Raw genomic sequence first — 25,978 nt, forward strand, 5'->3', positions numbered from 1 at the left:
TCTCCCTCCCCTTTCTCCTTCTCCCTCCTCTTTTTTCCTCTTCCTCCTTCTTTGGTAAAAGGCCCCGGCTGGGGAAGTAACGTTTTCTTGCATTAAAAAGACAGAAAAAAGCTAAGGTCATCCATGAAGGGAAGGAGAAAGTGTCCGGGCTACGGGAGACAAAGAGAGCCGGGGCTGCCGGGCGGACCCTCCCCGTCCTCCTCTCGAGGGGGTCGGCCGAGCCCGGCGAGGGGGCGGCGGTCAAGGTGCTCTCGAAGGCGCAGCCCAGGGTCGGGCGCCGGAGTCCGCGCACGCCCCCCCAAGCCGAGCCAGCCCCCTCCCCGGAGATGCGCGCGCCGACCGTCCGCGCGCTCCCCCCCTCCCCGCCGCCGCACCTTACGTGGGCCCTTCCCGCTCAGGTGAGTCCTTCCCACGCCTCCCATTGGCCCAGGCGCCGCCGGCTCGGGAAGGCCAACGCCGACGGGTCTAGTTCAGGGTCTAGGGTGGGCGCGTCACTTCCGGTAGCGCGGAGCTTGTAAAACACCCAAGAGAGAAGATGGCGGCTGCAGCGGCGGCTTCGGCGGCTCAGCAGCTCTCGGATGAGGAGCTCTTCTCTCAGCTCCGCCGTTACGGCCTGTCTCCCGGCCCGGTGACGGAGAGCACCCGGCCCGTCTACCTGAAGAAGCTGAAGAAGCTCCGCGAGGAGGAGCAGCAGCAGCCGCCGGCGCCGCCGCAGGAGCAGCAGCCGCCGCCGCACCGGACCGGGGCCCGCAGCGCCAAGACGCGGAACAGCAACAACAATAACACGGCGGCCGCGGGGGCGCCGCCGGGGGCGGGGGCGGGGGCGGCCGCCGCCGGCGCGGGGGGCAGGCCGCCGCCGGGCGACCTCTCGTACCTGCGGACCTCGGCGGCGCTCGGCCGCGGCTCGGCCTCGGCCCCCGATAACCCGCCCGGAGCCGCGGCCGCCCCCGCCCTGGCCGGCGCCGGCGGCGGCAGCAAGGTGCTGCTGGGCTTCAGCTCGGACGAGTCGGACGCCGAGGCCAGCCCCCGGGACCAGGCCAGCGGCGGCAGGAAGGAGCGGGCGGCCCTGCAGTCCCGCGGCGGACTCAAGCCCGCGCCCCTGGCCGACGGCGAGGCGGGCCCCGGCCAGCCCGCCGAGAGGAGGAAGCCGCACGCGTGGTGGGGGGCCCGGAGAGCCGCGGCCGGCCCGGACCCCCTGGGGCCGCCGGGGAGAGAGGGCGCGCCGGAGGACGCAGAGGAGGGAGCGGACGGCGGCGGCGAGAGGGAGCCGGAGGGCGAGGAGCTGCGCTGGAGCAGCCGGCCCGTGAACGGCAGCCGGCTCCTCCCCTTCAGCTGCCGGGAGAACTACTCGGACTCGGAGGAGGAGGAGGAGCAGGACAACGTGGCCGTCGCCCGGCCGCTCTTCAGGGACGACTCGCTGCTCCGGTCCCGGCCCAGGCGCGGCCACGGCAAGCCCCCCGCGGGCTCTCGAGGGGAGGCCTCGCACCCCGCGGCGGCCGGCGGCGGCTGCCCGGGAAATGACAGGGCCGCCGGCGGTCTAGACCGGAGGCGAGGTCCGGAGGAGGGAGGGGGAGGCGACCCGCTGGACTGCAGCCCCATTCCCAGATACCGCCTGACCTCCAAGAAACAGCCCCCACTCCTGCCCTCGACCCTCCCCGACGGGGATCTGGCCCTGGATCGCAAAACTAACAACCACATCGGTCGGGGGGGTTTCCACTTGGACCCCTCCAGGGTCTACGCCAACAGCCTCCCGCACAACCCTCTGATGGGCTCAGCCTCCTCCCCCTCGCTCAGGATCAATCACTCCAATCACACGGGCTCCAATCATACCTACCTGAAAAACACCTACAACAAGCATAAGCTTTCAGAACCGGAGGAGGAACTTCTCCAGCAATTTAAACGGGAGGAGGTGTCCACCACGGGTGGCTTCAGTGCCCACTATTTATCCATGTTTCTCTTGACTGCTGCCTGCTTGTTTTTCCTGATACTTGGGCTCACCTACCTCGGCATGAGAGGTACTGGAGTGTCTGAGGACGGGGCACTCAACAGTAAGTATTGGTCAGTGAGTAAGACCTCCCTTTCCCCTGCCCCAGTAACCCATTTTGTAGTGGGGGCATCTTGGGATAATGGAAAGGGAGTTATTGGCCTTGGAGGCAGCCTGGGTGACTTAACTTCTCAGAGCGAGGTACATGTGGGAGGAAGGTGCTGATCTGCCTTGGCTGACAGAATTTCCTTCACCAGGAGTTCCGTGCACCAGTGAAATTCACAGGTCCAGGCCCTAATTCCTAAACATATTGTAATTGTCATTTTACTTTAGGTGACTCTTGGATCAGAAACAAGGTTTGAAGTTGTGAACATCAAGTTGTTTGTCAAACGTTATATTTATCTTACAGCCTGCCATTGGAATGTGTTAACTTGTTTGGGTTTGAAAATTCTTTATCTACAGATTATGCAGGAGGTCCAAAACACCCCAGAAGAAGAGCAGAGTCACCTACACGATATAAGTAGTATATTCAGTGGTATAATGGAAAGAACAATGGATTTGGAGTAAAAAAAAAAAATCTGAGTTTAAATTTAGGTTATGCTTTTTGCTTCCTGTGTGATCCATGGGTGAGTCAGGTAACCTCTCTGACCCTCAGTTTTCTTGTCTCTGAGATGAGAGGTTGGACTCTGACTTTTAAGGACCTTTCCAACTTTAAATCTGCTTTCTGTTTTGAACTGTAATATACCTGCTTTTGGTAGATGGAATTTTAAAAATAATTGGCAAGTGTGTCTTACTTTGTGGAGCATCTTATTTATCCCGAAAACTTCCTCTCAGATTGAGACATCAGTGCTCTTTTAAATGTATTAAACATGAGATTCACTAATATGAAAAATAATACTTTAATGGAGAATAGAAACAGCATACCCACCTATGTGAATTTCTGGAGTTAAGAATGCATCCCCTCCTCACCTGGGATGAGTGCTGTTGATAAATACAGTTACAGTCATTTGCTTTTTATAATGAGATTTTTGGCTCTTACACTAAGCAGTTACTATAGTATGATTTATGCTCATTCTAAGTAGCTCTGAGAGCATAATTTCTGGCTCTTTAGCAGGGTGATTAGTGAGGCTTTTTTGGAGATGTGGTGAATCATTTCCCCTGTACATTGTCCAGAAAAATTACTAGCAAATCTTATATTGGGTTATAGGATCATAAATTTAGAGCTGGAAGGGACCTTGGTGGTTATTAGTCTGCTCCCTCATTTTACAAATTAAGAACTAAGGAAGGCCCAGAAAGGTTCAGGGTTACACAGCCTCTGATTTCCAATCCAGCACTCTTTTTGCATGCTCTGAAAGATTAGTGCTTGACTTAGAAACATTTAGATGTTGTTCCCCAAACTGTCAACAGTAATTGACTTCTGCTGTGGTATTTTGGAAGTCAATTCAACGATTGTAAACATTGTTTCTTACTCTGTGCAAAAAGTGGTACCCAGGCACTAGAAAATGTAAAGTTAAAAAATAAAATCAGGCCTCATATTCTACTGGGTTGATGTAACATGTACATAGAAAAGTAAATGTAAAATAATTTGAAAGGGAGAGAAAGCATGGTGATCAGGAAAAAGTCTCATGTAGGAGGGGGCACTTGAAGTGAGCTTTGAAGGAATCTGAGGTAGAGGTGAGAGATTCCAAGCTAGGTGAAGAAGGTATGAAGATGGAATGCTGAATTTGGGGGAGAGTTGGCCAATTTGCCTGGATGCTTAAATGGTGCTTAATATGAAATGTCTGGAAATGTGGATGGGAGCAAATTCTGAAGGGACCAAATGTGACTTGGAGAATTTTTTTATTTTATCTTAGAGGCAAGAGGGGGAATGGATTGAATTTTTGAGCAAAAGAATTATGTGGACAAGCCTGTGTTTTAGGAATTTTAGTTTGGCATTTGTTTTGCAAATAGATAAGAAAGGTAAAGACTGGAAGCTAGAAGACCCAGACCATTTAGGCTCTTGCAGCAGTCCAGGCAAAAGATGAACTGAACTAGGATGCTGATTTCATGAGTGAAGAGGAGACTGATACAAGAGATATTGAAGTGTAGGCAAAAAGACTTAGCAGTTATATTGATTATAGTGGGGAGAGAATAAGAAGAAATTTCAAAGTTGTAAACCTGGGAAGTGACTTAGTAGGATTTTGTTACGCTAGAAGAAATAGGCAAAGTAGTAAGAGTAAGTATAGAGTAAGTAGAGTAAATATATTTAGGGGAAAGATAATGAATTTCATTTTGGACATACTAAGTTTTAAATGACTATGGGGACACATTGGTGGAACTAGCTGGCAGGCTTATGTTGATACAGAAGAGAAATAGGGGCTAGAAAAGACTCAATTCTTCTAAGATTTCTATAATAGCAATAACTGGCACCTACATAATGCTTTAAAGTTTGCAAAGTGCTTTACATATATTATCTCATTTGATCCTAAACAACCCTTGGGGGTAAGTTTTATTATTTTACTCATTTTATAGATAAGAAAACTGAGGCACTCATGGGATTGACCCTTTCCAGGGTCACACAGATAGTAAATACCTGAGATTTCTTCCTGAGTGCAGTTCCAGTACTCTCTCAATTTGGTAATCCATCTACATAGAGATAGTTGAACCTAGAGGAGCTGACAAAATCACTGAGAAAGGGTGTAGAAAGAGAAGAGAAACACCCACATTTTAAGGGAGTGGGAAAAATTTGGTGATCTGTCAAAGGAATGGATAAACAGGAGAAGCAGGAAAAATCTGTGTTACAGAAGATGGAAGGATAGGGTAGCCAGGAAGAGGTGAGTAGTCATTAGTGTTAGAAGGTACAGAGAGGTCAAATAAAATCAGAACTAAGAAGAGGCTGAATTTAACCATTGAGATTATTTGTAATCTTGAAGAGAACAGTTTCCATGGAGTTTTCAGGTCAAAAGCCAAATAGCAAGGAATTGTGAAGGGAATGGATGGTGAGAACGTGGATGTACCCAGGATAGACTATCTTTGGGAAAGGGAGAATAAATTGACCCTTATTTTGAAGGGGATGGCAAGGTCAAGTGATTTCTTTATTTTTCAGATGGGTGGGTCCTGCATGTTTACAAATAGTAAAAACAGATGAGGAAAGATTAGGAAAACAGCCAGTAAGGAGGGTTTGAAGATGAGAAGAAATGATTAAAGGGTCTAACTCCCTGAGAATCCTGGAGAAACTGGAACAAAGGACCTGAGTAGAGGCATTGTCAGTGACATTCAAGGGCCACTTTTCCCAGATGAAGAGAAAGGTATTGAGTTGTGAAGTAGGGAAGAAGAGAAAGCAGTCAGGGTTCTTAAGTAACAAGAATTGTTCTGGTAGAGAGGAGTGGAGAGAGTAGTGTTGACTCTTGAGACAAGGCTTAGAATAGCTGCTGATAAGTGTGGAAATCAGTAAAGAAATACTTATTGAGTAAAGGCTATGTAACATTGCAGGCCCAGTTGAGGGTAGAGAACATAAATGTGTAGTGGACTCAGGGGTGTACTGGTAAATGTTTAACAATGGACTGTCTACAAAACTGTACACACAGCACACTCTACTTTAATCCTTATCGTTAACATTGTCTCCATTTCTCCAATGCTTTATTTAACAATCAACAATTTGGTACAAACGATGTGAGAGAACCTAATGAGCATGGTTGTTTATAGCATTTAGCAGCATTGGAGTAAAGAAGGAGATCATAGGGCCAACCCAGGTTGGGGTTTAGCAGTTGAACCTTTGTGCTAGGACCAAGAGGGAAGCTGTGTACATATTTTCTTTGTTCAAAACTATTTGGTTACTAGAATCCCAGTTTTAGAAGGGACCTTATATGCACTTAATCCAATTCATAACTGACCAAGATTTCCATCAACCTCAAATTCAGCAGATCCAAAACTAAACTCATTAACTTCCTAAGAAAATTAGCTTCCACTTCTGACTTCCCTATTTCTGCGGAGTTGTCATTGATCCATCCTTTTTTATCTAATCATTTACCAAGTCCTGGTAAATCTTTCAGAATGTGTCCTGCATCTGGTTTTTCCTTTCCATTCCCACAGCTTACCACTTTTTAATTCAGGCCCTCATCATTTTGCTTACTTCCTAACAGTCCAAGAGCTTCCTAACTGGTTGGTGTTTCCCTCTCTCTCTGTCTCTCTCGTTTCCTGACTATATCTTTGCCTTTATATCACTGTGGAATTAAACATATATTTTTTCTAAAACCCTATAATTCCTTGTGTCACTCCCCTGTTCAATGTTCTCCAGGAGCTCATTGATTGCTTATAGGACACATTCAGAGCTTTTCATAATTCCAGTCCAATGGGAGTGACTGGGGACTACGAAGGTGGCCCATATTCTCTTGAGTTTAGATTGGGCAAAGCTCTGTGGAGTAGCAGACATCTGATTTCAGCCTTGAAAGAAGGAAGAGATTTCAGTAGGTAAAGATGATCCTTCCCAGGCATGAGGGATATTGTAAGAAAAGCCTTAGACGTAGAAGACAAGGCTAGATGAGGGGAGTAGTCCAGTTTGTCTAGAGTAGAGAGCACATGTGAAATCCAGCTGAGAAGGTAGGTCAGAGCCAGATGACTAACTTTCCCTGTTTTCTTCTCTCTAATGAGATGAGTGACAAAAATATGGCAGCTGTGCAGATTGTTAGGTATGTGCTTCTCAAAAACTTAGGAAAACATGTAAGTACATTTTAGCAAACAGTAAATATGAAGTTGGTGTAGTGTTGAGACTTTTATCCTAATTCTGAATCTGCCATTTAATAATCTAATGTGACCTTGGAACATCTGAACATAGGTATATTTATCTGTAAAATAGGAAAAATTATGCCAACCCTTCCTACCTCATCAGATTATAAAAGTTAAAAAATAAAAGCCAAATAGAAGATAATAGCATATAAAATTTGTTATAGTCCTTTTAAAATGATCAATAATGTTATAAAGACAGATAGACATCTTAGATATGGTCTTTTTATGACTGTTATTCTGAGTACTTAGCATTTTTAAAAATTATTTGTTTTCAGTGTTCTACAATCATTTCTATATATGTTAGATTTTTTTTTTCCCCTCCTTCCCCACTGCATCCCTGAGATGGCGTATGATCTTATACAGGTTCTATACATACATTCCTGTTAAATACATTTTCACCTTAGTTATGTTGAATAGAAGAGCATTTTTTAATTTTTTAAAGAGCTTAATGATATTTCTAATCCAGAATAGGGGATCTACTAGCTCTTTCAGCATCCAAATTATTTAACAGACCTCTGGGGCCCCCAGAGTGAGTAATTTCATTGTCTTTTGGTGAAGGATTTGGAACACACTTGAAAGCATTTGACTGTAGGCTTCATTTAATTGTAAATTTCATTCATTGGTTTGATAGTATACATAAGAAAATAAAGGGATTGTAGATTTAGAATTAGGAGGGACCTTAGAGGTCAGCATCTAGTCCATTGTCCTCATTTCATTTTTTTCCAATTAAAATTTTTTTGGAATGCGTTTTGTTTTTACATCACTGTCATTTCCTGACCTCCCTTGCAACAAAAATAATTAATTAAAAGCACTTAATAAATTTTGTATGGTAACTATATGATATTCTGCTATAGTAGTTCCATATCTCTCTGCTATAAGGGAAAAGGTAAGGTATGTTTTGTTTTCTCTTCAGGATTTGTGTTGTTTTTTACCCCTTATTACTCAGAGTTCACCTTTGTTGTCATTTTTTATATACTTGTTCCTATTTATTTCCCTGTTCATCAGTTCATGCAGAATTTCCCAGGTTTCTCAGAATTCCTCTTATTTATTTCTTACTGTGCAATAATATTCCATTACATGTATAGACCCATTTCCTGTTTTGTTGTTTATTGATTTGTCATTGACTTTCCTCTGATTTCCTCGGTTTTACAGATTAGAAAGTTGAGGCCCAGAGAAGGGAAATGACTTGCTCTCAATCACAATGTAGGAAGTGGCAAAAGAGCAGGTTCTGTGAAAGTGAGCTTTTGTTATTTGTCTCCTTAGGTTTTGCCTAGCAAAGATTAGATAATTCTTGCAAATGCCCCCCAAAAAAAGTTAGGTTAGAAAAATTTCTACTGACTCCATGCTTTTACTATGCATCTCTGTAAAGGAGTTTCATATCAGCCTGTAATCACCACACTCAACCTTGAAAACAAAATAAAAGACAATGGGAAGAGAAGCAAAGTTGATACATTTTCATAAGACCTATTACGAGATTGTTCATTTTCCACTCAGTCATCACTGAGCACAAGGGCATTTTTTTTTCATGGCAAGAATCATTAAATAATAAACATATATTTATTGTGTTCCTGATTATATCTGACACTGTGCTCAGGTGCTAGAGATACAAGACAAAAGTGATGGTCCCTGCCCTTGAAGCTTATATTCACCAGGATAAATGACAACACATACCTGTATAAAGGCAGGCTATATAAATACAGGGTCATTTGGGGGTTAGAGGCACTAGCAGGGCAGGCATATTTGAGCTACATAAGCTGAGCCTTGAGGATAGGGAACTGAAAAGTGTGGGAAGTAGGAAAAGAGAGGAGTTTGATCCTAGAGGCAGTAGGGAAGTGGTGGAGTTGGAGTTACCTGGTTACCCCTTTGGCAGCTCTTTGGAGAGTCTTTTAGAGGGGGAGAGACTTGAGAGAGGCTGACAAGTTGGGAAGCTGTTGAGAGCTGGGTCAGGAAATTGTGAGGTCCTAAAGTAGAGTGGTCTCTGTGGTTAAAGGGAAGAGAACTAAGGAAGTGGAGGTAGAGGTAGAACGAACAAGATTGATGGGCTCTGTGCAGTGAACAATTGAGGAGCTGAGTGAGCTTTTGCTTCTGGGTGACAGGAGTAATGGTAGTATCCTTGAGGAACAGAAAAGTTAGAAGGAAAGTTGGGCTTGAAAGAAGGGGCTCTTTAAGTTTTGTGCTTGTATCCCCAGTGTTTGGCACATAGCAGGCACAAAATAAATTCTTGTTGATTGATTAGTGAGTTCTGTTTTAGATATATTGAATTTGAAGTGTTTAAGGGACATCCAGTTCAAAATGTTCAATAAACAGTTAGTGATTCAGGGATTGGAAATCAGGAGAAAGATTAGGACTGGACATGAAGGCTTGGGAATCATCTGTTTGAAGATGAGAACTATAAAACCATGAGAATTAATGAAGTTTTCAAGAAAGTGTAGAAGAAGGCCTCTGGCAGATCCTTGGGATATCCCTGGGATATAACATGGAATGGTGGCTACGGTAGAGGTGATCACTGGGTGGGATGTGGATGATAGTCAAGCAAAGGAAACAGAAAAAGCAGACAAATAGAAGGAGAACCAAGAGGAAGCAGTATTACTGAAACCCAAAGAGAAGAGGTGATATGGTTACCAGTGTCATATGCCACAGTGAGGTGAGGAAGGTTTATGGTGAAGAAAAGACCATTAAGAGATCACTAGAGAGAGCAGTTTTAGCTGAGGGATGATGTTTGAATACAAATTGCAGAGGATTTAGAAGACAGGGAAAGGAGAGCATGTGGAAGCAACTAATTTAAATAGCTTTTTTTCTAAGAGTTTGCTATGAAATTCAGTAGAAGCAGAACAGTATATTGAGGGGGATGACAGGGTTAAGTAAGGGATTTGGTGTTTTGTTTCTTTTTTTAGGATGGACAAGACTTGGGCCTTTTTGTAGGCAGCTGAGAATGAGTAAGTAGGTAAGGAGACACTGAAGATTAGAGAAAGAAAAGGGGATCTTGAGAGCAATCTGCTGGAGTAGGAAAGGAATTAGATTGCAAAGGTTCAAGTAGAGGGATTGACATTGTTGAGAATAGCTGTCTGGATTAGAAAATGTGGTGTACTTTCATGTGGTTTTGAGGTGTATAGTAGAGAAGAGGAAGCTTTCTGAGAATGGCCTCTTCTGCAAAGTATGAAGTACAGTCTTTTGTTGAAAAGAGGACATTAATATAGGAGACTTGGGAAGATGAGAGGTTTGCAGAAGCTGCTGTGGGACTTCAGAGAATCAGTTAGTTTGGTGTGAAAGGAATCCCTTGCTGAAAGGGCTCAGTTGACATAACATAATTTTGTAGTGGACCCAGTCAGTATGGCTTCCTGACTTCCTCCAGCATTGTTAATAGTAATAGTAGAGATAGCAGGTGTAACCAGTATTGGGGTTTGGCAAGAAATAAGTGATAATAAGACAAGGGGCAAGGGATTTGAGACAAGGAAGCAGACAATCCTAACTATAGGATTGAATTTCACAAGGGAAGTAGGGAAGCCAGAGAGGGGATAATGGCCTAGGAGAGTACTAAGGGGTGACAGAATTAGTGGTCCTACTGAAGACAAAGAATAGGTTTAGGGAAGAGTGAAGCATAGGGAAAGATTATCCTTTGATAAAGGAATGTCAAAATTTTTGATGTTGTAAGTAGAAAAATGGCAGATGATGGTGAGGTTAAGAGTCTCCTTGAATGTCCCTTTGGGTAGCTGAGGTGAAGTGAAGGGATTGGTCCTGGGAGTTGATGAAATCACAGAACTGGGAAACCAAGGTGTTTTAGGGCATGTCAGCTTGTATGTTGAGAGCTCACAGTATAAGGTCAGGAGTTGGGGTGGAGAGGAAGTTGGTGAACTAGGTACCAAACTTCTTAAGAAAGAAGGGAATCATAATCCTGAGACTACTAGTTAACTATCAGTATCCTCCGGATTAGGTGATATATCTAGTTAGAGTGAACTTTAGGGCAGGAGATGTTACTGAGTGATGGTGGTGGAGGGAAGTCCTGAGAAGAAGCATACTTCTCTGTCCATCCAGGAGGTCCTGGAGAGTGTTAGGGAAGGTGCATCCAATGCTGGACAGAATGATGGGAACACATGAATCCCAGAAGATGTAAAGACCATCAGAGGAAGAGGTATAAGGTATGTGATAGCACTCGCTCGGGATTGAAAGAGTTGCAGAAATTGCAGGGTCAGTATGGTGTAACGGAAAAAGCAGTGACTGTCAAATCAGAAACCATCCCTCTTTGACACTTAGTATGAGTGGGAACCTCGTTGGGCCTCACTTTCCTTATCTGTAAAATGAATGGTTTGAACTGGATAGCTTTTCCACCTATAGATCTGTGATTCAGAAAAACCACATGAGCCATTGGGGCTAAACACTGCTTAGTAACTCAGGTACACATGAGATAGTTAAACAACAGGTCAGTGGTTTTGTATAAATAAAGGCTGAATGAGCTGAATTTCATATACAGTAAGTGACCTAAGTTCACAGAAGAGAGAAATCAACATGGACTTGAGCAATCTTGGAGATTTCATGGAAGTGGTGCAGTTGTAGACCTTGAAGGACAGAGTAAATTTGGGTAGATTGAGGTAGGAAGGGGAACGGGCATTTTTAAAAAGTTGATAATATGGGGTTAGCCTGTTAGGAGCAGACTAACTTTGTGGAACTGAGAGGAGTGGAGAACAGGAAGAGAAAATACTGGATAGGTAAGATGGGACCAGGTTATGTAGAACTTTGAATGTCAGCCTGACAAGCTTGCTTATTCATCCTATTAATTCAGTAAAGAAGTCATTGAATATTTTTTGAACCAAGAATGGTTGATGAAATTTGTATTTGGAAGATTAATCCTATGTAAAATAATTGGGTCCTGTATTCTAGACCTAAGATGACCAGAACTAAAGAGTTTATTTTCTTTTCATTAAGAATAGAGGAGAGAGAAACATGAAAGATAATTTAAGTATGCAAGATTCAATGACTATATTTGTCTCTAGAAGAGTCAATGAAAACTCTTATATTTTGAATCTAGGTATTATTTAACTTTGGACATAGTGGATTTGTTACATCCAAGGGGAAGATAGCCTTTAGGCAGGTGGAGATACAATACTAGAACCATGATGACAGATAAGCGCTAGAACTAGTAGTTATATTTTTTGAGTAAAGGAGTAGGAAATTTTAATGTACTATGTTTCTGTTTGACTTTGAAAGCCCTAAATTTATGTAGTGCAGTGGTTCACAACAGGTGTGCCAGGGCATCCTGTGCTTTGAATTTTGCAAAGTGTGCCTTAAAACTCCTAAGTCTTTTACAATCTATCCTGTTCCCAGCTGGTTTGCTGCCTACTCTTCCTTAATTGGCATTGTAAAGGTTACAATGAGAGCTCCTTTTGAGGAGGCACAAAGGTACACACCCCCTCTGCTGTGAGCCGAATGGAATTCAAGAGGATGAGGAGTTGGGGAGAGCTAAGGAATTCCATGGCGTAGATAATGTCTCTGGGGACCCAGCTGTTTGGGAACCCTGTGTTGCCATTGTGCATACAAAGTATACTATGCCATTAGCAAAATATTTTGAGAACCACTGAAGAATATGAAATGTTAAATGTCCAAGGACCAGAGCCTGCCTTTTTTCATCATTACTTAGAAACATTTATACTTAGAATTCCAGGTGGAATTCTAGTTCCTTTGCCTCAAGAAAGGTGAAATAGCTAGAAAAGCTCCAGAGAAGGTCAACTATAAATAAACAAAGGAATGAAATGGCCTATTTGCAAAAATGGATTATTAAGATTATCTTTAGTTTCTAAAGATTGGTGGAAACACATTCAGCAAACACTTTTGCAGTGCACACACAAGTGCCTGATATACACACTTCACTCTTGTAGATGCTGGGGAAAGACAAATCCTGGCATGCTAGTACTCTACAAGAATACTAGTGTTCCTTGTAACTTGTTTCTTCTGTACAAATGAAAATATAATTTTTTTCTCCTTTCTTGTGTGAGGCAGATTATGTGTGAATAACTCCCTAGAGGTTGTAGAAGGTTTAAATGTCTAGTCTATGTCAGATACTGTGCTGGGTGATACAGGCCTCTTTGCAGTGCTTTGCTAATTAGCTGCTCTCCTCACCACAAGTTTTTCCTTTCAAAGAAATATTCCTAAAGCATTGACCTGACTATGTTACTCCTCTGCTCTGTGAACATCAGTGATTCCCTAGTGCCTCTAGAAATGGACACCTAGGTTTGAATTTTGCCTCAGGAGCAAAATGGGACCCTTGTTAACCTTGAGAAAGTGATTACCTAGATCACAGTTTATCTGTAAAATGAAGAAGTTGTATTAGATAGCCTTTTGAGGTCTCTTCCTGCTCTAGATCTGTAAGTCCTGCAGTATATGCGATGTTTTGTACCCATAATCTCTCAACTCTTCAGGGAGGGAGGAAGGGGCATTTTCTCACCTCTTATTTGAGGGCAGGCTTGCTCTTAATTACATAGCATTTAGTTTAATTTTTTATTTAACCTTTCCATTTGCATTGCTATAGTCTCCTGGCATGAAACAGTTCTAAGTTTTCCCTTCTCAGAATTCTTGTTGAATTCCTGTTTTGTTGTTTTTTTTTTCCACAACACAATGACACTCTATTACATTCTTGTATCATAGTTTTTTTAGTCATACTCCAGTTGATTTGTGCCATAATTCTAAGTGAGAAAGATATCACTAGTATGATTCAGCCTTATGTTAATTTATGTAGCCTGAAAAGAATTTTTTTTCTAGCAGAATTTTTAGATGTATAGTATTGTTCCTTCCAAATGTGGAGAAATTGTCTTTAAGATATTCTTAATTCCAATGGGGATGGAGTTAAAAATTACACTTATTCTTTTGGTCATATTTATAGAATTTAGTGCCATATATATTATCACAATTTTTTTTTTTTCACAAATTCAGTTTTGCAGGGTGTTACGTAGGATTATAGAATATTTGGAAGGGACCTCGTAGATCCAGTAGTTCTTCTTTTACCTCTGAAGCAGTGATTTTCCTCTACACTTGCCTGATAAATGGTTGCTTATTAGTCTTTGCTTGAACAGTTTCAGTAATCGGGAACTGTCTCCCAAAATAGCTGGTTATGTTTCCTGAAAGTGTTAATTGTTGCAAAGTTCTTTCTTATATTGGGCTGAAATCTGTTTTCTGTAATTTACAGTTACTCCTCAAAGCTACATTTTTAACATGTTAAATCAGGAAGCCAGAAATGAAACTTCAAAATACTTTAATTTAACTCTTAAGATTGTATAGTGTGGTGTATCTGGGGCAAACTAGTCCGTCAGCCCGTAAGAATTTATTAAAGGTCTAGTGTGTGCCAAGCACTGTGCTAAGCATTGGAGATACAAAGAAAGAGAAAAGATAATTCCTGCCCTCAAGGAACTCACAATCTAATAGGGGAGACAGCATGCAAACAATATACAAACGAGCTGTTTGCAGGTTAGCTGGGAAATAATACAAGGAAAGCACTGGAATTGAGAAGGATTGGGAAAGACTTCCTATGTAGAAGATGGGATCTTAGTTGGCAGTTGAAGAAAATGAGGGAAGGAAAGAGGTGGAGATTCAGGAGAGCATTACATCTATGAGGAACAGCCAATGGACAGTCGTTGGCAATGCTGGGAGCCAAGAGATAGAGTGACTTATTTTCAAAACAACGTGGAGATCAACATCACATAGTATTTAGTGGAATGTAGGGTATAAGAAGACTGGAAAGGGGGACTGTTGTGTGGGAGGGAGGGGTTACAAAAGGTTTTGAGAGCTGGAGGATTTTATACTTGATGCTGGAGTTGAAAGGGAGTCCCTGGAGTTTAAGGAAAGTGACACTTTCAGACCCTCACTTTGGGAAGATCTCTTAGACAACAGAAATGAGGATGAACTGGAATGAGGAAGACACTTGTGGCAAGCACATCAACAACTATTGCCCTCTGTTGCAGTAGTCCACGTTTGAGGTAATAAAGCCCTGCACCAAGGTGGTGGCAGTGTCAGAGGAGAGAAGGGGGCATATTGGACTAATGTTATGAAGATGAAATTGACAGGCCTTTGTAAACAGTTAGCAGTGGGGCTGAGGTAGAGAGATAATAAGAAGTTGAGGATAACACCCATGTTTTGAGCCCGGAGGTCCTGGGAGGATGGTGTTAACCTGAACAATAATAGTCTGAAAGTAGGTAGGATTTTTGGGAAAAGATAATGATTTCAGTTTTGGACATACTGAGTTTAAGATGTCTACATGATGTCCCCTTCAAGATGTCTGATAGAGATGAGAGTCTGCATTTCAGTGAAATAAGTGTGTTGAAAAATTTTAACATTATATGTACTATTCTGCATTCATAGTTTCTTACCCTCTATAAAGAAATGGTGAGTGCCTTCTCACATCTCTTCATTGGTTAGCCAGGAAGTTACCAAGTGTTTTTGTTTGTCTTGTAATTTATTTTTAACATCCTTTTTTAAAAAAGTTTGAGTTCAAGATTCTCTCCTCCCACACCTCTCCCACTGATTGAGAAGGCAAGCAATATATTATTATACATATGAAATTATGAAAAACATATTTGCCCTCCCCCCCCCACAGCAAAAACCTCTGAAAAAATTGTATTCCAAATTGCACTGGAGGTGGATAGCATTTTTTTCACCATAACTCTTTTGGAATTGTCTTGGATCACTGTATTGATCAGTAGCCAAGTCTTTCTTAATTGATCACCATTACTACATTGCTGTTACTGTGTACAGTGAACTCCTGTTCAGGCCTTACTTGTTTTCTGAAACTCTTCCCCCTTCATTATTTCTTATAGCACGATAATCTCTATCATAATCAGATGCCACAAATTGTTTAGCCATTCCCCAATTGATGAATGGCCCTCAATTTCCAATTCTTTGCCACTACAAAAGAGCTCCTATAAATAGTTTTGTACATATAGTTCCTTTTCCTTTGACCTCTGTTAGTGATATTGTTGGGTGAAAGGGTATGCACAGTTATTGGTCTTTGGGCACAGTTCCGAATTATTCTCCAGAATGGTTGGACCAATTCACTACTCCATCAGCAATTTATTAATGTAGCTCTTTCCCTCATTCCTTTCAGTATTTGTCAGTTTTGATAGATGTGAGCCCTTAAAGATTTCTTCTTTGACAACTGCCTGTTCATATGAATTGGGGAATGGCTCTTATTTTTATAAATTTGATTCAGTTCTCTGTATATTTGAGAAATGAGGGCTTTATCAGGGAAACTAGCTGTAAATTTTTTTGATATTCATTGTCTCTGCTACCTTTTAGCAAAATGTACTTTTCCTTGTAATCTCTTTCCTTTAGATCTATTTTTGCTATTGCTTTATCTGAGATCATGATTGCCAAGCCCTATCCTCTTCACTTCAGCTGAAGCATAATAGTCTTGCTCCAGTTCATCATTTCAGCTCCATGTGTCTTTCTGTCCCAGTGTGTGTGCCTTTATATATATTGTTGGATTCTGATTTCCAGTTCATTCTGTCTGCTTTTATTCTATGGGTTAGCTCTTATCCTATTCAGTTATGATAACTAACTGTGCATTCTGTCCACCCCATTTTCCTCTGCTTATCCTGCTCTCTTTTTATCATGTCCTTCCTAAAATCTTGCCTTGTTTCCGACAACTGCCTTCTCAGCTCACCACCCTTATCATTCCCCCTCTGCCCCATATCACTTATTCCCTTTCCCTTCTATCTCCTGATTAAGATAGGTTTCTATCCTCAGCAGAATGTGTTTATGTATCCTTTCCTCTTTGAACCAATTCAGATGAGAGTGAGATTCAAGTATTGCTCCCCCCAATTTTTCACTTCACCATGTAAGCTCTTTCTTGTGTGCCTCTTTTATGTGAGAAAATCTGCCCCATGCTACCTTTCCCTTCCTCCTTCTCCCAGTGCATCCCTCTTTCTTACTTTTCATTGTTTTTTTTTGGAACTCATCTTAATGTAATCCTGACTCATACCCATGCACTCTTCTATGTATCCTCCTTCTAACTGCCTTACTGATGAGAAAGTTCTTAGGAGTTACAAGTATCCTTTTCCCATATAGGAGTGTAAATGTGAGGCAGCTAGGTAGTGCAGTGGATAGAGCACCAGTGAAGGAGTCAGGAGGACCTGAGTTAAAATCTCACCTCAGACACTTTACACTCACTAGCTACGTGACCTTGGGCAACTCAGTTAACTCCAGTTACCTCATCCTGGGTCATCTCCAGTCATCCTGATGTATCTGGTCACTGGATTCAGATGGGTCTGGAGGAGAAGTGAAGCTGGTGACCTGCAGAGCCCTCCCTCACTCAAAACAAAGTCAAGTGCAAGTTATGTCATCATTTCCCTGATGGCATGGTCTTTTTTGGCAACTAAGGATGATCACACACTTATTGAATACCTTGTGCTTTGTCTTTCTTGTTTGCTTTTTTAAATGCTTCTCTTGAGTTTTATATTTGGAAGTCACATTTTGTATTCAGCTCTGATCCTTTAATCAGGAATACTTGAAAGTCTTCTATTTTATTAATGTCATTTTTTTCCCTGAAGAATTATACTCAGCTCCTTTGTTTTTATAATATTCCAAGCCCTCCAGTCTTTTAATGTGAATGCTGCTAAATATTGTGTGATCCTGACTGTGGCTTCATGGTATTTGAATTGTTTCTTTCTAGCTGTTTGCATTATTTTTTCCTTCTGGAATTTGGCATGTAATCCTGAGAATTTTCATTTTGGGATCATTTTCAGGAGGGGATCTGTGGATCTGCTCTTTTATTGTTCATGGCTTTCTGATAGTCCAAAAATTTTTAAATTATCTCTTCTGGGTTGGTTTTCCAGGTCATTTGTTTTTCTAATGCGATATCTTATATTTTCTTCTATCTTTTCATTTTTTTGACCTTGTTTTATTTTTTCTTGGTGACTCATGCAGTCATTAGTTTTTACTTGTCCAGTTCTAATTTTTAAGGAATTGCTTTCTTCAGTGAGTTTTTGTACCTCTTTTTCCATTTGGTCTATTCTGATTTTTTAAGGAGTTTTTTTTTCTTCAGTGAATTTATGTGGTGCGTGTGTATGTGTGTGTGTGTGTTTTATCAAGCTGTTAATTCTCTTTTAGTAATTTTCTTGCATCACTCTCATTTCTTTTCCCAATTTTAACATTACTATCACTTTAACTCTTCTGAGAGGTCTTATTGGGTTTGGATCCAATTAGAATTTTTCTTTGAGGCTTTTTTTGGTAACCACTTTTACATTCTTGTCTTCTGAATTTGTGTTGGTCTTCGCTGTGACCATAGTATCTTTTTATGGTCAAATTCTTTTTTTGTTATTTGCTTATTTTTCCAGCCTGTTCTTGGCTTTGAACTTTATGTTAAAGTTGGGCTCTGGTAACCTGGGGGTGGGGAGGCCTGTCCCAAGATTCAGACTTTTTTGTGCTCCTGTTTTTAGAGACAGTACTTGGGGAGTTTTCAAGTTTTTCATGCTTCCAAGGTGCTATGATCTGGGAAGATTTATAGTCACTGCCCTCCTGGGCTCTTTTCTTTATCTAGGAAGGGTCCTTGGACCCTGCAGCTGTAAGTACTAAAGCTCCTTTTCTGCCTTGGAACTCCAAATCAGGCCCCTGTTCCTTTGTGTCTCACCACAAGTGCTGTTCTCTGCCCTGGAATTTTGACCCAGAACAGTGTATGGGTGGTAAAGTTGTCAGTCTGTGCCAGCTGCACCCAGTGCTAGCAAAGGGTCCCTTGTAATCTCTTTCTCTACAGTTGTCTGACCCTTCTTTTACCATCTCTGGACTAAAAGCTCCTGAAATTGTTGCTGCAGCTGCTGTTTTTTGAAAAGCTGCCTCCAAAACCTACCTCTGGTGCTACTGCCATGTTTTGGTCCTGCTCCCAACCTAGTGTTATAGAGCTTTCCTGCAAACTTCCTAAGTTATCTTAGGCTGGAAAACTGTCTCTGTTTGACATTTTGTTGGCTCTGACACTTCAAAATTTGATTTGAGAAGTTATTTTAAAGTTGTTTGGAGGGAAATGTTGGGAGAACTCAGCTGGGTCCTCCAACATCTTGACTCTTCCTCTCTCAGCAAGTATTTAAGGATATATTACGTGCCAGACACTGGGCTAAGTTCTGGGACTACAAAGAAAGACAAAAACAGCCTCTGCTCTCAAGGAATGTACATTCTAGTTTTACCTTCTAATGAGAGACAACGTGTAAATAAATAGGCATATACAAGACATATTCAGAGTAGATGAAAGGTAATATGAGAGGGAAAGTCACTAACAGCAAGAAGGATAATATACCTCCTCATCTACCACCCCCACCCCCTCTGCCAGTAGGTGAGCCTGGAAGAAAGCCAGGGAAGCCTAGAGGTAGAGATAAGGAGCAGAGTATTCCTGGCATGGGAGACATCCAGGGCAAAAACATGAAGATGGCAAGTGAATTATCATGGTCAGAGTTCTGTAAGGAGTCCAGTGGAGAATGCTTAGAGGGGAATAAAATGTAAGAAATTTGGAAAGGGAGGAAGGGGTTAGGGAATATCTTTAAAAGCTGAACAGAAGTTTATATGGGACCTTTCTTCATGGACTTCTGGAGGTATTTGCTTAGTGGTGGGATTTTTTGGGTCATAGGGTTGAGACCATTTAGCCACTTCCCCAAATTACTTTACAGAATAATACCAATTCACAGCTCTGGTTATCAGTATGTCCGTATTTATAACTTATAGGACTGTTGTGGAAAAATAATTTTTCAAATGTTAAAGCACAAAATATTTCTACCCTAAATTCTCCTTTTTTCTTATGTCCCTTTCTCCTTTATCCTGTTGAAGATCTTGCTTTACCAGTCTCTAACCCTGTGTTACTCCACCATCCACTGTCTTCATTATAGTTACCTGCTGTTAAAGGAGCCTGGAGAAATTCACAAAACTGTGTTGATTAGATCCACTACAAGTTTGTTATATAATCAAAATCGAGCCCTTAATGTGGAAAGGCAATTAATCCTTTTCCACCTCCCTAATGGCTTCATTATCCCACATACCATAGCAGCATTTCCAAACTTTTTCATCCTCCCTCAAATCTCCCACAGGTCTCCTTCCTCCTACCCTCTCAACTTAAGAACTTTGCCTCATATTTCATTGAAAAAAATTGAGGCTGTTTGCAAAAAGCTCTTTCTTCCCTGATCCTCATCTTACATCACTCAGAAACATTCTGTCACTGTCTGGAATGCTTGGAAGGCCTCTCTTTCATGAAGGTTCATTTTCCCCCTTTATAGGATCTTAACCATTTTTGCTGGATAAGTTATCTTTTTGGTTGTAAGCCTATATGCTTTGCCTTCTGGAGTATTGTAGTACTTGTTCTCTGCTCCTTTGTAGTAATGGTGTGATACCAACTGGATTGTAGGTACTTGAATTCTTTTTGTCCGCTTGCCAGTATTTTTCTTTGACCTAGTAGCTCTGAATTGGGGTATGATGTTCCTGAGAGTTTTCATTTTGAGGTTTCTTTGTAGAGGTGACTGTCAGATTCTTTCTATTTCTCCTTTACCCTGTGGTTCTAAGAGATCTAAGCAGTTTTAAGGTTTCTTGAAAAATGATGTGTAGGCTCTTTTTTTTGTCATGGGGAAAAGAACAGGAGAGAATAAGTATTTATAGGTGCCACTGTGTGCTAGACTCTCTGCTTAGCATTTAACAGATATTTTCTCACTTGATCCTCCTAACAACCTTATGAAGTAGGAACTATTATCATCCTCTACTTTACAGTAGAAGTATCTGAGGTGTACAGTGACTTGCCCAAGGTCACACAACTAGTAAATATCTGAGGCTGAATTTGAACTTAGATCTTCCTGACTTAATGAACAGTATTCTTTCTATCTTCTGTGCCATCTAATGGCCTCCATGCAATTCATGGCATTAAGGTAGTCTGATGATTATTTTTTTTCTCCTTGATCTGTTTTCCATGTCAGTTTTTATTATGAAATATAAACATTTTCTTCAGTTTTTTCAGTCTTGACTATTTTAATATTTCTTGTTTGAAGGAGTCATTTTGCTTGGGCAAGTTGTTAATTCCCTTTGCAGTTCTTTCTTTTTTACTTTTTACTTCTAACATTCTCATTTCATTGATAAAGAATTAAAAAAAAAAATACCTTCTTTTAAACTCTTGCTTCATGTCTTCCAGGATGCTCTGCTTTTTTTTCTTTCTTTTGTTTAAGACTTTTAAGTTGTGTTTTCCTTTAAGACTTAATTTACAAATGTTTTGGAATCATTCTCTCCTTTTGGGTTTGTTTTCAGCATCTGTCAGTATAATGGCCTTTTATGTTTTTATTTTTCATTTTTCTAGCCTACTTCCTGACTTTGAACTGCATGTTAGAAATGGGCTTTATGCACTTTGGGAGGGAAGGTCTGGGCTGGTCCAACTGCTTCTTTCTTGGGGTATTGAGCGTGAATTAATCCAGGCTCTCAGGGACAACTCAGGTTGGAGAGCCATAAACTCAGTAAATTCCTGACTGGGGTTTGGGTCTGAGCAACAGTGAACTTTTCAGCCACTCATTAATCAGCCAGCTAGGAAACTTTGCTGGATCTGAGTGGTAGAGCTTTAGGCTTCTCTTAGACCTAGGATTCCTTCCTCTGCCCACCTCACTTAGATCTAGAAGCAAGAATGGAGATCTGTCTCTTCTGTTAGGATCTGAGCCACACCCCTTGCTTCTAAACTTGCTCCTTTTCAGTAAACTTTTTGGGGCCTTCTACTACTCCTTCCCCCCAGAATGCTATGCATGATATAGGTCTCCTCAGTTTGGCATGGATGTGTGACCTGGAACTTGAGAGTGGGCAACAAATCTGCTTGTTGGTATCTCTTTCTGTAATGATTCCCTAGTACAAGACTGGGACCTCCTCTTTCCCTAGTTCTTTGCCTTTCCTTGTGCTCTGGGATTGGTCCACTTCTCTCTGTCTCCTGAACTGGAAAAATGATTCATCACGAGTTTTTCTTTGATTTTTGCATCTAGATTTTGTCTGGTACATTTTCTAGGTATGTTTGGAGGAGGGGTTTTTTGGGGGGAGGTGGGTAGGGGAAAAGCTCACTCTTTCTGCTCTGCCATCTTGGCTCTACGTCCATCTTATGTAATTAAAAAGATTTATTTTACCTCTTGTGACTACTTCTATCTGGTTTGACTAGCAATTCATTCCCTAGCCATAGTCGTGAAAAGACTCCTGATCTGGTTTTCTTTTTTTTAATTGCATCACCATTAATATTCAGATATTTACATAACCATTTTGAGTATTATGGAACATGATGTAAAATGTTGGCTTCAAGCTAATTTCTGCCAAACTATTTCACAAATTTTCCCAGTACTTGTCAGAGAATTATCTAGGTAATTTAAGTTTTTGAATTTGTTGGATTTATTGAGTTATTTCTGATTTTTCCTTGACTTATATGTTTCAATATGTGTTTTTAAGCTAGTACCAAATAGTGGTGATGATTACTCTTTTATAATAAAGATCTGAAGCCTAGTTGACATCTACTTTTTCTTTTTTTCATTGTTTCCTTAATATAATAATATTTCTCATCAATGATCTTGAAAAAACAATTGTCTAGTCCTATTAAGGATTCCCTTAGTAAGCTATAGCACTTAATCAGTGAATTTTTGGAAGTCTTTCTTTATCTGGCCAATTCTGCTATTTAAGGCATTCTTCTCATTGGGCTTTTTGGATCTCTTTTGCTATTTGGGTTAGTCTGCTTTTTAAAGTGTTAATTTTCTTCCGCATTTTTTTTTTGGTCTCCTTTAGCAAGTGGTTGACTAGTTTTTCATAATTTTCTTGCATCTCATTTCTCTTCCCAATTTTTCCTTTACTTCTTTTACTTGATTTTCAAAATCCTTTTTGAGCTCTTACATGGCATGTAGCCAATTCCTATTTTTCTTGGAGGTTTTGGATGCAGGACCTTTGACTTTGTTGTGTTGTCTTCTCTTTGTATATTTTGATCTTCCCTGTCACCAAAGTAAGATTCTATAGTCTAATTTTTTTCTGGTTTTTGCTCATTTCCCCAGCCACTTACTTGACTTTTGAGCTCTTTGTCAAGGTAGTTCTCTGCTTCCAGTGGAGGTAGGGGGTATACTTTCAGCTCTTTGACCCCCCCCCCCCCCCCCCCCACACACACAATGTGTGGGTCTAGAGCTGCAGAACCAGCTGCTGCCTCTCCCCTTGCTGTAGCTGCTTCGAGGGGTCTCCACTGCCCTGAGGCTGGGGCCCGGGAGGACAACTCTACTCTCTCAGACAGGTCTCACAGGTTTTTTCCACTGATCTTCTAATTTGTCCTTGGCATTTTAGAGTCCTGAAGTCTGGAAACTGCCACAGGTGCCTGAGACTCAGTCCATTCTCCCCTCCCCACTGCAGCCTGTTCAGGTCCTGTCTGTGCTAGGGTGTCCCCTGGGGTGTCCCACACTGCACTGCACTCTGCTCCTAGCCTGGTATGATAGACACTTCCCAGAGACCTTCCAGCCTGTCTTGGGCTGGAGATTTGCTTCACTCCATCGTTCTGTGGGTTCTACAGTTCTAGAATTTGTTTAGAGTCATTGTTTACAAGTATTTGACTTGGCTTGGGGGAGGAACTGTAGCAAGTCTGTCCTTTTACTCAGCCATCTTGGCTCTGCCTCCTATAGCACTAAATCTATAAATTAATTTAGATAGTGTCAGCATTTTTATTTTGGCATGACCCAGCCACGAACACTGAGGATCTAGTTATTTAAGTTGTTTATTTTTTTAAGAAGCTTTTTTTGTAATCTTGTCTATACAGATCCTTAGAATGCATTGTTTTGTTATTGAGATCTAAAATAGAGCTACCCAGGGCAGGTTTGTAAGCTGTAGTTTATGCCACTACATAGCTGTTCTTACTTCAGTGGAGCACAATCTTATTGACTAATCCTACTTACCATTAGTTTTCATTTTAAGCCACATAACTCCAGCAGACAGGCAAAGAGCTTTGTGGTTTAAAATAGTTGTTATTTCTTGCTTCATCACTTACTTCCTCCTTGTCAGCATCTCCCTCTTTGTTTTTTTTAACCTCCCCGAGATTTGTATTGTAGAAGAATTGAGGTGGATTGGAGTAGGAATAAGCTGTGATATTGACTGACTACTTATTAAACAGTTATGGTATATAAAGTATGTAACTGTATATCTTAAGTGTATTGATGGATGAGAAGAAAAGTGTGGTTTTTAAAAAAATAATTCTGTTTTGGAATAGATGAGCTAGTACTTTTTGTAGGTTTGGGGGAGAAAAAAACTATCCATACGTAGCTACCTTAGTGTCCCAAAATGTAAATGTTTGATGGTAGTATCTTTCGGTCTTGTTTGTCATGCTATAGACGTTTTAAAAGTTTTTTCTTTCTGGTTGAATAATGCTTTCACCTCCTAATGAATTTGAATGATTTCTGCCTCTTGTCAGCCAAGGGTGTGTGGAAAGAGCAGTGGGTTCTGAGTCATAAGATCTTTTAGAATTTTCCTTCTTTCACTTGTTTGTGTGCCCTTAAACAAGTCACTCTGCCTTCATTCCTCTTTCTAAAATAAGTAGATAATTGTATTAGTTGTCTTATGAAATGTAAAGCTCTTTTTTAAGCCATAAAAACACTTGATCTTTTAATTCCCCATTTCATCCTTTACACCCATGAGTTTGCAGGTGTGTGTACCTTGTTCTCATCTTTTTTGATGAAATTTGAATGAAGTAGTCCTGGGACAAGTCACTTAGCTTATCATTTTTAAAAAATATGTAGTGTACTTTGGATTATCATATAATTGGTAAATAGTTTAAATTTTTTTGTATTTGTGATCGAATAAGAATATTGGAATGTAAGGTTGATGAAAGCATCCTCAGTACAACTTGAGTAGCAGACAGGGCAAGAAAGATGCTCTCTTCCTATTCCCACATGGTTTTGATTTTTTCCATTAGATCTCTGTTTTGAAAGTTTTTCATTCCATATTTCTTGGAGATTATGAGCATTTGATGTGACAATATGTATTCAAAATGTTGTTTATGTCCAGGTAATGGTGGTCAACAGTTTTGTCAATGATTATTTTCCAGTTTCAATAAAATTTGTTTAATTGTAAGGGATATTTTGAGATTTGAGGTCTGTTTTTGTACAACTATATAGTCATGTTGTTGAAAGACTAACTATATTTCCCTCTATCCTGTCCATTCTATTCTCTCCTTTGACCTGTCCCTCCACTGGTTTGTTTCCTATTACCCCTTTCCTCAATCTCCCTTCTGTTATTCCCCCCTCTCTTATCCCCTTCCCCCCTGCTTTCCTGTAGGGTAAGATAAACTTCCATACCCAATTGAGTGTGTGTTATTCCCTCCTGAAGCCCAGTCCAATGAAAGGAATTATTCCCTCTCATCTTCCCCTTCATTGTAAAAGCTCTTTCTTGCCTCTTTTATGTGAAATGATTTACTGTATTGTACTTCTCCCTTTCTCTGTCCTAGTAAATTCCTCTCAACACTTAATTTGCTTCTTTAGATATCATCCCTGCATTATTCAGCTCACCCCATGCCTCTGTCTCTCTCTATACGTACATTTACATGTACATACACACATGCGCATATATCTATCTATCTATCTATCTATCTATCTATCTATCTATCTATCTATATATATACACATATACATACACACACACACACACACATATTCCCTCCAACTATCCTAATGCTGGGAAAAGTCTTATGAGTTACAAATACCATCTTTCCATGTAGGAATGTAAATAGTTCAACTTTAATGACTCCCTTATAGTTTTCTCTTTCCTCTTGGTTCTTGTATTTGAAAGTTGGATTTTCTGTTCAGCTCTGGTCTTTTCAGTAAGAATGCTTAGAAGTCCTTTATTTCATTGAAGTTCCATTTTTTTCCCCCTGAAGTTATTTATACTCAATTTTGCTGCATCAATGAGTTTTGGTTTTAAGCTTAACTCCTTTGACCTCTGAAATATCATATTCCAAGCCCTCTGATCCCTTAATGTAGAAGCTGCTAAATCTTGTGTTATCCTGATTATGTTTCTACTATACTTGGATTGTTTCTTTCTGGTTATTTTTATTTTTTTTTATTTTTTATTTTTTACATTTTCTCCTTGACCTGGGAACTCTGGAATTTGGCTACAATATTCCTAGGAGTTTTCCTTTGGGGATCTCTTTCAGGAGGTGATCAGTGGATTCTTTCATTTTCTATTTTACCTTCTGGGTCTAGAATATCAGGGCAGTTTTCCTTGATAATTTCTTGAAAGATGATGTCTGGGCTC

At 40.8% G+C, this 25,978-nt stretch overlaps 1 protein-coding gene across 2 annotated transcripts in view; it reads left to right on the forward strand.

Annotated features, from left to right (window-relative positions):
* Nucleotides 1-431: 431 nt before the first annotated feature.
* The window catches only part of LEMD3 (LEM domain containing 3), an 86,638-nt gene continuing 61,091 nt past the window's right edge, over nucleotides 432-25,978 (forward strand). For both annotated transcript variants that reach the window (XM_072655278.1, XM_072655279.1), the window contains exon 1: nucleotides 432-2,048. In XM_072655278.1, the coding sequence (XP_072511379.1) occupies nucleotides 536-2,048 (1,513 nt within the window). In that variant the 5' untranslated portion in view covers nucleotides 432-535. The remainder of the gene's footprint in view (nucleotides 2,049-25,978) is intronic.

The sequence above is a fragment of the Notamacropus eugenii genome, chromosome 3 (assembly GCF_028372415.1).
Source record: "Notamacropus eugenii isolate mMacEug1 chromosome 3, mMacEug1.pri_v2, whole genome shotgun sequence".
Classification (NCBI taxonomy): Eukaryota; Metazoa; Chordata; class Mammalia; order Diprotodontia; family Macropodidae; genus Notamacropus; species Notamacropus eugenii.